Source organism: Pterocles gutturalis, unplaced genomic scaffold (assembly GCF_000699245.1).
Source record: "Pterocles gutturalis isolate BGI_N339 unplaced genomic scaffold, ASM69924v1 scaffold8314, whole genome shotgun sequence".
Classification (NCBI taxonomy): domain Eukaryota; kingdom Metazoa; phylum Chordata; class Aves; order Pterocliformes; family Pteroclidae; genus Pterocles; species Pterocles gutturalis.
Genome location: NW_010133208.1, coordinates 1 through 12,908, shown reverse-complemented (window position 1 = coordinate 12,908; position 12,908 = coordinate 1). Strand labels below are relative to the sequence as shown.

The 12,908-nt window shown below is 40.2% G+C and overlaps 1 protein-coding gene across 2 annotated transcripts in view; it reads right to left on the bottom strand.

The window, feature by feature from the left end:
- Window positions 1-10,322, bottom strand: part of PRPSAP2 (phosphoribosyl pyrophosphate synthetase-associated protein 2) — a 12,992-nt gene extending 2,670 nt beyond the window's left edge. The window contains exons 1-8 of one of the 2 annotated variants that reach the window (XM_010081146.1): window positions 10,287-10,322; window positions 9,521-9,672; window positions 8,336-8,388; window positions 8,150-8,216; window positions 6,994-7,166; window positions 5,913-6,028; window positions 2,360-2,415; window positions 1,496-1,511 (exon numbers count right to left, since the gene is read on the bottom strand). In XM_010081146.1, coding sequence (XP_010079448.1) covers window positions 1,496-1,511; window positions 2,360-2,415; window positions 5,913-6,028; window positions 6,994-7,166; window positions 8,150-8,216; window positions 8,336-8,388; window positions 9,521-9,639 — 600 coding nt within the window. In that variant the 5' untranslated portion in view covers window positions 9,640-9,672; window positions 10,287-10,322. Of the gene's footprint in view, window positions 1-1,495; window positions 1,512-2,359; window positions 2,416-5,912; window positions 6,029-6,993; window positions 7,167-8,149; window positions 8,217-8,335; window positions 8,389-9,520; window positions 9,673-10,286 lie in introns of those variants that run through there. The other variant, XM_010081147.1, reaches the window with a different exon arrangement.
- Window positions 10,323-12,908: the final 2,586 nt, after the last annotated feature.

The following is a 12,908-nucleotide window of genomic DNA, read 5'->3' as shown; positions in this document are numbered from 1 at the left end:
GGAAAGGGTTAAAAAAATATATAGAAATACATTAAATTTAAAATAATTCACATACGGACAATCCTAATCTATTTCCATTTTATTTCTGATGTTTCAGAGGAAAAATGGAATGATCCTAAAATTTTAGGAAAACACAGAAGAGACCACTTGCCCCTTAGTATCTTGTTTTCACCAGGCTTGTGAGAGTCAGAATCACCTTGAAAGTATCTACACTGGCCTTGAAGCAACAGGACAAATCCTGCAAGTCACATAATCCTGATTACTTCCTTCTGGTTTTCCCAACAGTCAAAAAAAATTTCCCAGCCTTCAACATTCTTCAGATCCCATGCTTTAGCAGGACCCATCTAACAGTAATCAAGACCAGTCTGCATGTCTACATTTAATAGGAAAAAATCTATTCACATTAAACAGAAAACAAGTGTTCACCTATTTAATTTTAGCCACACTAAATAAAGCCAATATCCCTGACCTTCTGACACATAACCTTAGATAGCCTACAGAGAAGAGAATCCAGATGAACCTTTTCCCTGACAAACCACACTCCAACATTAAACAGCCTGGATTTTTACAAGCTTACAGAAAGTTCCTTCACCATGCATTATTTCTTCAACTAAAATGAGAAATTTATGTAAAGAAAAAGTGTAAGGTTAGCTGGGGGAGCAGGGAAAGCAGAGAGTCAGGAAAACAGGAATTTCACAGACAGTGCTTGTATCCCAGATACTGGAAGCAAGTAAAAATTAGCAGATTCATCCTACCTTATCTTGTACACCCCAAGAGTTCAGGATCTAGCCTAAGCCAGCCATCTAGTCTCCCGGTCAAAGTGAGCCTGGCATGTCCAGAGTGAGTCACTTTATTCTAATATTAGCATCTAAGACCTGTGGCCTGAATCACCTCCTTTACACTTAAGCCTCGTTTCACTATCCAAACAACTCAAAGTCCAGAGAATAATTTGTCCATCGTGATGCTCAGTTAATTAAAAATGAAGAATCTTCTGCCCTGTGGTTATCATACAGTTAGGATATTTTTTCAAGTAGTTAATTACAGATAAATTATGATTCCAAACATTTAAGAGATAAAACTTAGAAGGCACAATCCTATCAACAAAACCGTAATAATTACTTCAAAATGCAATACTAAACTGAGTAAAGTTCAAAGCAACAGTAAAATGATTCACTCATTTTCCAGTGAGCTCAGAAACCACAAAAACATTCTGAACTTCATCAAGCAAAGGCTCTCTTTCACCAGTAGTCATTCATCTGAAAAGTGTTTTCCTTGCTTAGGCTGCAACATTCAAACACCCTTTTCCAAATACAAGGTACCTCCTCAAATACTGCTCCTAAATGCTCACATGTGCACATGAAGAGGCTAAACAATACAGCTCTGGGATCCTCTCCTACACTAATTGGTTACGTATGCAACTTATCTGTCTCATCAGTTAAAGGTATGCCTAGACTATTTGCTGGCATGCACAATTACTTGACAAGCACGAAAATGCTTCAACAAATGCCTGCCTACACCCAAGAGGCAATACCGATACCAAGTAAAAGGAACAGTAAGAGACAAGCAAATGTAAAATAACTGGTCAAAACCAAAGAAATCACATAAAAAGTACTGCTGGAAAACAAAGATGATAAAAGTTGTTCCCCTCACTATACTTCTACAAATTAAAGTATTTCTCATTTGCTATATAAAATAACAAAACCCTTTCTTACAACACATATCGCGACTCCTTGGCATGAAAGCCTAAATAATTTTTCAACAAACTACTGGTTTGTCACCACAGTAAATACAGTCTCTCAAACCATCATCCAACTCTTAACACCACCTTCTGAGAGCACTGTAATTCCAGAGAGTTTAGGTACACTCCACCAAAATGCTATGTGGATTAAGAACAGTCAGTCAGCCAACAAGGACTTCTTAATATCATCTCAGATATCAAATCTTGTTTCACCATGCTAGATGGGAAGCCATCTGTATTTAGGATCTGATCAACCATGTTCTAAGTTATAAGCATGTTAAGCAATTACTTTGGATTAATGGCATTATACTTCCAGACATTTTTCTTCATTTACAGCAGGAAATTTATAATCTCAATGCACACAAATATAATATGATTAAATACCCTCTTTATCCTAAGCACTGTACTGATATACCTCATCCTTGTGTTTGTTTTTTACTCTCTTTGGATTTATTATTCCTATAGCAATGATGTAAAAACTACATATCTGACAAAATGGAAGTGGTAGGGATTTGAAGGCTGCATCTTCTAATTTCTGGATATTTGTCCTTCACTTGATGCTAAGAACAAAATCACGACAGAGATTTCCTGCTCTAACACAAGAGAGCAGATTTTACCCACCTCTTTGCAGACGCAGGTGATTTGGCCACAATTACAGCATTCCTGTAGTCTGGTATCTGTAGTAAATAACAGATAGCAATGTCCACTTCATATCTTTAGACAAATTGAAACTCAATAAGAATCAAAAGAAGTTTATTTTGCCAGAAGAATTTCAAGCATCGAATATTTTACCTAATATAAGAAAGCAACCTCAAGAATCCATGGTACATGACCAGAGTTCACAGCTCAGTAAACAGGAAATATGAAAATTCAGATTTTAACTTAAATTCTACTTCGAAAACACCATATTATATTACAGATTACACAAAAGTAACTGCTTTAGAAGAACACCAGGGCTACATGGACAAGTGTTAAAAGAAACAGGAAACTATCAAAATTAAAGTTTCCTGTTCAACTGAAGTTGTCTTGTGCAAGCACATGGCAGTCTTTAATCACTTGAAAACATGGTATTCCATCTATTTCCTAGGTTCAGGGTTGCTTTTCAAAGTACACAAAAAAAACCTAACACCTCTTCATCACATCACACTGACTCTTTATATGGACCATCAAAAGGGATAAAAATTCCACACTCGCTGCACTGAACCTGGGGTCAAAGCCTAATATCGCTGCAAACTGTCTTCTACTCAGATCAGCACTAGAGGATGCTGCTGCAAATGCCAACAGCAGCAAAGTGGTAAGGCCAAGGAGTCTGGGGTTCATTTCAAGGTCTGACGGGTACATCAGCCAGTCTTCACAAGCACAGCCTACTCCAAAGTTTGCTGCCCTTGCCCCATTCTCATACTGCCTTTTCATCCAGACTCCCTTCTCTCCATTTAGCCAGCATTTTAGTCCCCATCTCTCAAAACTTCTTATCCTAGTCCCCACTTTCCCTCCACATCAGACTCGTCTTTCACTGTCCATAATTTCAAGCATTCCACCGTTCACCCTTCCAGTCCAACAGAGCAATCCACGTTCCTTCTAAAATCTCTTAACCCCCTCCTTGCAAACTCAGCATTCTTCTTCACTGTGCTGCCCAGGGACAATCTGTCTGTCACAGAGCAGCATACAGAGAACCTGTCTTCCTATCAGTTGCGGTTAATAATAGTGCGCCACCACTCTCAGTTGCAAAATCAAGCAAAGTCCTACAGAGCAGATCCAATCCTCAGAAGCCCAGTGTTAAGCGACAGAAGACTCTTTACTAAATACCTGCAAGTTGATCTGTTAGTCGTAATTTCACAAATTTGGGGGGATGCTACCCCGACATATAGTTCATCACCTTGCTGTCAGATGTTAAATACCAGTTCCAAACCACAGAAACACTTGATTTGTTTCAAACACAAGCAAGGTAAGTTCTTCCACAATCTTATCCTCAAACATGCAAACCACATTTGCTGAGTATTTGCAAAAGCACTCTACCTGAAATAGGCAGGGGAAAGAAAAAAAGCAAGTTCTGAATTTGGGCATGGTCCTAACCAACTAAAAACAAGAGCTTTTCTGAGGACGTGTCAGGCAGTATTAACAATCTGCAATGCTACTAACTCCACCTATAACACTGGGAATTCAGCATGTTCTGTCCTTTACAAACTCTTAGTTATACAACAGGCTGTAAAGATTAACGTGATGGAAGGTACGGACAAGGCAGGGCCTGTCACTTGACATAATAAAGGCTTTGATCTTGTTCAGACATCACTGCCTTTTTCTCCTGCCAAATTATCAAATTTGTTCTCAGCTCTTTAAATATGAAGTCAGAAAGCCAGAGATGTCATCCAAAAGCTAGTAAGACATCAACAACTCCTTTTAGCCAAGAGCTACGTCACTCTAAGATTAACATGTACACACAGGAAAGAGAGAAAACCCTAAGTATTGAACATTCGCTAAGCATACAAAGGAAAACCACTCAATTATTTTTATATCACATTAATTTCACTGATTAGACTGTCTTCATCCCAGAAAACCAAGTAATTCTCTTCACTCCCAACAGGGAACACCTACAAGACCTCATCCTCTTTACTTTCAGTTAAATGCTTTTTTAAGTGACCTCCAGCCTTATCAAGTTGGACTCTCTTTCATGCTATTCCACACACCCCATCACAACTCCCACTTGAAAGGTTTTTCATGCCTTGGCATTCACAATGCAGGATTTACAGCAAGCTGCTGCCACCATGAACTTGAGATAAATACTTCCTGAGCAGCACTGGATGAAATTGGTAAGAAAAGATTCTTGATATGGCCTGGCTGGTGAAGGCACCTGCCACTATAGATCCCATGTGATCAGACACATTCAGTCAACCTTAGTTTTACCGAGTCACCTCATGGACAAGCAGAGGAATGAAGAAATGAAAAACTGAAAGGATCTTTTAAGACCTTTCTACACATACTTCAGCAGATCTCCACAAACATTCATCTGTTAGACTGTACAGCAGTACCAGACTCAAAGATGCAACAATTCTCTGTAAACCATTAAGAGCTCATGTATGAAAATGTGCTTCAAAACTAAACCAGGAACATGATCATCTTATCAACTGCAATCCATACCTTCAAGCAACACGTAAAGGCATAACTTGCCATGTTATCTGCATATTTGGTTTCCCACATTTTTTCTTTTTTAACTTATGAAGTGCTTATAATGTGCAATACCTCTCTCCTGGTATACAAGATGAATGACTGGGGCAAAGCCAGAGCCTGGAGTTTTTTTCTGTCACCCTCTGACTCTAGTACCAAATGAAATTATAACGACAGATTCAAATGGTAACTGATTCTCCAAACAGATTTTAACACTGTCATAACAAAATCGTGCTGGTTTGGGGTTTTCTGGGGGTGTGTTTATTTGTTTTTAAATCAAGGCACTCATATATCTATAAAAAGAAATAGCTTGGATTCAAAAGTAAGAGTGAGCTACACCTTTTCTTTCACCAGGAAGAACGCACTTGCTTTATTACAAATTATCATTAGTCAGCAGCATAATATGCATCTTATACCTACAATTATCATTTGCACAATTTGTTTATATGAATCTACCAGTAGCACTTCTCAAAGCACTTATAAAAATAAGTTGGAGAAATGGACACACAGAACATCAGAAGTTAAGCTCCTCAAGTCAAGACACGCTGAACAAACAGCACGGGAAGACTTTTCACACCCTAAGTCATCTGTTCTTACTCTTAGAGTAGGCTCTCATGGTCTGTAACTTAACTTCCAAGTGTTTTCATAATGTGATACAAATTACACCTACACACGCAGCCCATCCTATAAATGTCAAGGAAATTTGAAATAGGAAAGGAAGAGGATACCAAGGGCAAGAAAATCCTCTTCTTTTTTTAATACTAGTTAGGGGACTATATCTAAGACAGAACACTGCATGGATAAGAAAATGCCAGCTCTTCAGGAAAGGAAAACTTAAGCCTGTGGGGAAGAGAACCAAATGCCCCAACACCACTCCTTGCTCCAACATTATCTTTCCCCCTTTGAAACGCTGTTTCAAGAGTTAGCCTTTTCATGAGAATTTGTTTCAGAAGCCTTGAGACATGACCAAAAATAATTTAAAAAAGCAACTGTAATAGCAGGCCTTCCTCACCTCTTCTTGGATGTACTGTAGTAAAAATGGAGATGCTCTCAAGTTATCAACTGGAATATTGAAGAAGCCCTGTATTTCCTTCTGATGTAAATCCATAGTAATAAGATGAGTTAGTCCTTTAAAAAAAAAAACCAACAAGACAGATGGAGAAACACATCAAGAAAAGTAAGAGAGAACAGACACGCTTTTTATTTCTCTAGTAAGTTTAAATTAAGTTTGTCCAGAACAAAATCTCTAAGCTGCATTAGAACAAGAATACTACATGTTGTGAAAGAACATAGAATATTAACTATGTCCCTCCTAAGTACACCAGCATTATCACGATTTGAGATTTCTACCCAGTCCTTTTTAAAAGGACCTCAGAACGCCACATAATTGACTCAGTAGTGCCACACTGAGGCAGGTTAAGATCCTTTTCCATTCGACACGCGACAAAATGGAAGCAATAATAAAAATGTGTCCTATGCCACGTAGCAAGACCCTGGTGCAGCTAATACGAGAGTCCTAAACTCCTGAAAAATGGGCCCAAATTCTAATAATCAAAAACACTTGTCTCAAAACAGGAAACCAGATCGCACTGTGTTCATTGTAACAGCCCATTTTTCCCAGGGACAGGAGCAAAAGGAAAGGAGCAGAAAATGTGTTAAGGCTGTGAAAATGAATCATCTCATTCTCCCACATCATCTCAAATGTGAAGGACAAATACGAAGTGCATTCATCCAACAGGTAAAAAACAGACTAAAAATTACAAAGCACAACTGCTGAAGAGTGTTAAAAAGGCAAAGAACAGCATTATGAGGGATGGGTGCCACGGCCCAAAGCAGCAGTCCAGCAGGCTCATTTTGCCAGCTCAGCAGAGCACAATGTAAAATGGCTGTTACAGGTTTGATGTTTTTATGAACTCATAATTTGCAAATATTTCTGATTAAATTCTCTTTTCTATGTGGGTATTAGACTCACAAAAAATTTGGCAGTTATTTTTAAACCAAGTCCCAATTTGTGCACAGACCTCTTTAAACCTGAAAGCTGACAGCAGGAGCCCCCACTGCCCTGATTATTTCATAACAACCTGCATTCTTACCAGCTTTGCACATCATTGAAGCCAGTAGCTTAGAGACAATGGAGCCCCTTTTCCTCATCTTGCACTGTTTGCTGTACGGGAAGTAAGGAATCACTCCAATAATGCTTTTGGCACAGGAGGTTTTACAAGCGTACACCATGATCAGGAGTTCCATGATCGTAGTGTTCACGTCTCTGGAACGAGAAGCATCTAGTTCTGTATCTCATGCATAAAAATCCTGTTCTCAACACAGCATCTAAACCCACTCCAGGGCAGTAGAGAGTATGGTGAGTGAGCGATCTGCACCAACAATCCCGCTGTGCACCTCAGGACACCAAATGCCCTGGACCCAGCGTTTTAATTCTTCACTGGAATTACACGTCACTATTTCTTTCACTTGGCTAGTTTGGGCAATTCAGCAGATTTTCTTACACCATTTTTAGGTTTTTAGTAATACAGCATGTTGCTGTAACAAAGTATTCCATAATTTATCTCCAACATCTATTTCTATCACGTGCAAAACAGATATTTTTCAACATAGGTAAGCTTTTTTTTTTAAAAAAAAAAATAAGTTTCAGACTTTACAACATATTCCTCTACTGCTCAAGCCAACAGTGCGCTAAATATTTAACAATTACCATCTATTTCCTGCCCTAAATGAAAAGATTGAAAGATTTTTTTTTAGATGAGAACTGATCATGAACTAAGAGACCTTCTATTTCTGTCGCCATTAGAAAAAACATCTATAGTGTTTGTAAAGTTTTTTTCACATTAAAAAAAAAGTTGTTTTCTGTCACAGGACACATTGCCTAAGAAATGCTCCTTCTACATTTAGAACTTTGTAATGGTGCTGGAGACAGGGGAGCTCAAAGGGAGGAATTTAAAGAGAATGACATAAGCAAAAGAATGCAGAGACCCGGAGAAAGTTTCATTGACATATTCACTGAAAAGCAAAATAACAGAGGTTAGCTTATACTGAAGTAATCTTTTTTTTTAATTAAAAAAGCCCAACAAAAACAACAACCAAAAAAACCCCAAAAAGAGAAGCCTCTATCTAGTTAATCTAAGCTTATTATACGGTGTCATACACATAAAATGTGAATAAAAATTAACAGAAGCATTCCTATGGACAGCCCATGTCAAAATGCTAGCACACTGTCTTTAAACAGTTACTCACTTGGAAACTGTTTGGATGATAAATACATCCTTTCCTCTCACAGACTCCTGAATCTGCACTCTTGTTTCTGCCAAGAAAATAAATATTTAGTACTTGCAATAGTGAAACTCAATAGAGTCTAAGAAAAGGGTAGCCGATACCCACACACCATAGGTAAGTTTCCAGTTTTGTCAATGAAATGCTCACCTCTGTTTGGCTCTTGATAAACCTGAACCTTCCCCATCTCAACTCCTAAGCGCCTGCAGGAGCAGAAAAAAGAAAACCAGGAGTCAGTACAGGAAAATGAAGGGCAAAACAAATGCAAAGCCCATACAACACAATAGCTACTGAAAAGGCTACATTTCACTGAAGAAAACCTCAAACTATAAAACCAGTAATTGAAGTGGAAATCTCTTAACAAAGCATCTACAATTTCCAGAAGCTGCACTGCAGGCTGATATGAACTCATTTTCAAGTCAAGCTCAGAAGAACAAGCAGCAGAAAGAAATAATGCTTGATTACTAAATTACGTAGCAATTTATAATCTAATATATATATTTATACATACATTATAGATATGTTGCCATATATGTGTATATACATGGCAACATAAACATGCACAACATTTAAAAGACCACTTTTAAATCATTCTTCTCTATAGAAAAAAATGTCAACGTAGAGTGAACAGGGAATACCAGCGAGTTCTGTTTGATGAATAATGCAAGACTAATGCCTGCTACATCTGTTCCACTTCAGTATTTGCACAGACCCCCACCACCAAAAAAGGAGACAGTCAAGTGTGCTCTGCACTTACACACAAGTCCTTACAATGCTCCTTTGCACCCTCTATTCTCCTCCTATCTGTAAGTAACTTTGCGTACACAAGCCTCAGGAAGGAACCCATCACACGCAATACTCCTGATAATGTTATGCATCCTAATACTGCCCCAGCAGCATGGCCAAAATTTACTTCAGTCAGACAAGCTCTGCTGAAGCTGTTCATGCATTTACAGCTAAACAAATATCCCCATTTAAAACACACAGTGAACAGCAGCTTTGCCTTCTAAGAAAACTCTGCCACAAGGAGAATGAGAAAATGATGAAAACATCTGCCATGATTATTTAACACTATCCAAACATTACTTTTCCCACACGTTCTCTACAGCATACTGCAGCCAAGCACAACCCGCCACCAAACAATCTAAACACAAGTTATTTTCTCTGTTATTGATCTGCTGAAATATACTGTGCAATACAGTACACTAGGTATTCTTATAAACCATGGCAGTTCTCCTACCCAACTTTGCTGAAGTAGAGAAATCAGTCTTCAGGAAAGCAAGTCCCATCATAGTAACACCAAGATCCTCAGCTCTCACGCAAGATTTTACTTACTCAGCAATCCTCTTTGATAGTTCCATGCATGATGAATTGGAATTAGCTGAAAACAGCACCAGTCCACCCTTGGTTATATTCATGATGGCCCCAATTTCAGTTGATGGCACACAAAACATCAAACCTAAGTTGTTTTTTCAACCTCTCAAAGACTGCAAGAGATGAAAGGTCTGTTAAAGCCACAACATTAAAAACAAAAAATGAAACAAATTTTCTCTGTTTAGGAAGCAAAGAGCTTCCCATAAGCCTGTATTTTTCAGCATCCCTAATATTTGTTATCACCACTTTAACACTACCAAGAATATCTCCTTAGAGTAGGTTGTGACCCACAAGCCACACCGTTAACCGACGCAGCTCAGCACGCCTAACAAGATGGCACAAAGAACGGGGCTTCAGCCTGCCTTGCTTTCCTTCTCCTGCCCCCAAGATTTACACACCCTCCAGCAGAACACTTTCCTGGAGGTCTCCAAAGATCCCCCTACACAACCTCCTCACTTCAAAAGGTTTTTTCTTGGGTTTTTTTTCTTTTTAAAAATGTTTTCCTCAGGCTATCATCTACTAACACAGATTCTCTTTTCCATCAGCTTGTCCAGTTCATCTTCCAGAACTGAGCAATGTGTATTGACTTTTTCAAGATCACAAAGCCAGGCAGAGGTAGAATTGAGCTTAACAGAGCTCCTGGGTCGGGGCCCTGCTAAACTGCCTGGAGGAGGCTATTTCCATAGCTGGTATCTTTTCATCACTTTGCAATAAATCAGAAACTTACAAATAAGGATGAAATGTAAGGAAGTGTTCAATAAAGCTGGCAGCTGTAAATAATGACCTCTTGCACAATGCATCCACTTGGTGAAGCAGTTGTCATTCTTTGATACTAATATTTCTCCTGTGAAAACAGGAGAAAAATATCAAGAGGAAATCTATACAACTTTTTTTTTTTCCGAATAAAGGCACAAACCACTAATTCCACCAAGGATTTTATGGGATTCCATCTTGACACTTTTTATTCTTCTGTGTAGCATTTTCATGACTTCTTCTAAGGTACCATTTTGTTCAGATAAAAGAAAAAAAAAAAAACAAAAACAAAACAAAACAAAAAAAAGGCCACTGATAAACCAAAGTAGCACTCAACTCAAGAGTCCTAGGCTCCAGCACTTCACTTCTGCTGTATAAACAGTCCAACCTTTCATCATTCATTTTAGCATTATGTAGGGGACTGAAAATATCAAATACAAGTGGCATAATTTTTAAAAAGTAAATAGAAGTTAGCATAAATCAATAACTTCTTTCCCAGCAAACATCTCCCTGCTGAGAAACTTAATTACCTAAGAGTCACATGCAATCTGTTCCAAAAAACTGATGGTATATCAACCATTAAGCACTCCAAAACAGCATCTAAAAGAAAAACAAGTTTTCATATTTACAGGAACAGCTGGCTAACTCTATAAAAAAAACCCCTCATTCAGCCCACCTTTGCCACTAGACACACTCTTGCTCAGTTTGACCTTGTCACAGAAACTGTACCTGATTCATTCTCAATTAAGAGACAAAGTGAAGTCAGGAACCTCCCAACAACAAATCTCTTCATGAAGAGGCTGTGCTATGCTCAATTGCTGTGAATGAAACCCTGTTTGTCAAAACGTGCAGAAAGAGCACAACCTCAGCAACAGAACTGGAATGCCTGGACATCCCAACTCTACTAGAACCTGGCGTGCCTCCCTATGTCACCAAAGCAAGACCCCACCCTTTTCAGCCTTTGCTTTCAGATGAGAAGATAAAACAATTATTCTAGAAGGTAGCATGGTTACAGACACTCAGTCTAAAGCTCAACTACATCCCCATATCCCTCCCAAACTAAGCACCCAACAATTTAAAAATAATTAAAAACCTATTTCTCAGCTAGTGTTTCTTCCTTTGTTCTGCTGCATTTACTCTAACTCCCAGCCGTTACCTAACGGTCACCATTCATCAAATATTCACAATGGTGTAAAAGATACATTTTAAATCCAACAAAGCAAATGTAATAGAAATGCTTCTAGGTCTCAGAACAATACTAATCACACTCTGCTTGTGTGATTAGATAGGAACAATGTAGAGACAACTTTCAGTGTTACTAAAAGCATTCACAAGGTGTTTTGAAGACATAAAGGGGTTTTTTTTCCACTTGTATTACCTTCTTTGCTCCATGGATTAGGGAAATGAGAGTTAAGAGGTGTGCTGAAAGGTAAGAGTTGTTGGTTCCTGATTATTGTTCAGGGTGCATTTTACACCACAATAAGATACTGACATATTCACAAGCAACACTGAACACTGCTTTTCACATAATCATAGGCATTACGTGAACTTTCTCGTGGATGTACTTCAGCAGCAACAAGTGTGCTACAGTGTGAGTGTGGGGAAGCTGATTTCTAGAGTAATATTGATGTATCAACCATGAAACAGGTGTTGGGATGGCAGCAAGCTCCAAAACTTTATTAGACGTGTAAAGACATGACTCCACAAGGGCATGGGGGACCATAACCCTCTGGCTTGAGGTGGACAAATCTTCCAAGCCTGCAACAGATTTGGGAGAACACACAAACCACAGAGGAGACTGCAGCCCACTAACTCCTACCCTTTCTTTTGGGCTGCACACAATTACACTGACACATCATGATGAACACAGCAATTACTGGACTGGGTATGCATGAGGCCCTACTCCCACTGGCTTTACACCACGAATCGAGCATGTCCACACAGAAAGCAGGAGAGGCAGCAATAACTGCACGGGATAACCATGGTCCTGAAGAACTGATCCCCACGGGCTGCAGGGAAAATGAACCCTTTCACCCACCTCCCCACGGTGTGTGGGGGGCTATCTCCCCGACCCTAGAGGAGCTCTCTACACTCACCTATCCCCCTGGGCTAATCGGCAGAAGGTCCACCCTTCCACCCTACACCTCCCTCCAGGTGGGTTACACAGGCCCTGGGAGGGGAAGCCCGGCCAGGCACCGCAGGGTACCTGAGGATCCTTCCCCTCTCCCAGGGGAGAGGCCTGGCCACGCCGCAGCCCCCGGCATGGCAGCCAGGGCACTGCTCCCTTCACCTGCGGGGGGGACGGCAAAGAGCGCCCGGCCGCAGAGGAGAGGGGCCCCCCTCCCACAGTGTCTCTGAGTGGAGGGCGACCAAGCCCGTTCCTCAGGCGGCGGAACCCTGTGTGGGGAAGGGGAGAGAGCGCTGGGGAAGGGGGATGTCCTGCCCTCACACAGCCGGCTGAAGTGGGCTGAGCAGGGCGAGTGCGGACGGCCTTCCCTGCCGGCTCCGGCCCTCCGGCCCCGGGAGAAGGCAGCCCGGCCGGAGGGGAAGGGGAGAGGCAGAGGCAGCGGCGGAGCTCAGCCCCTCCGGTTGTCCG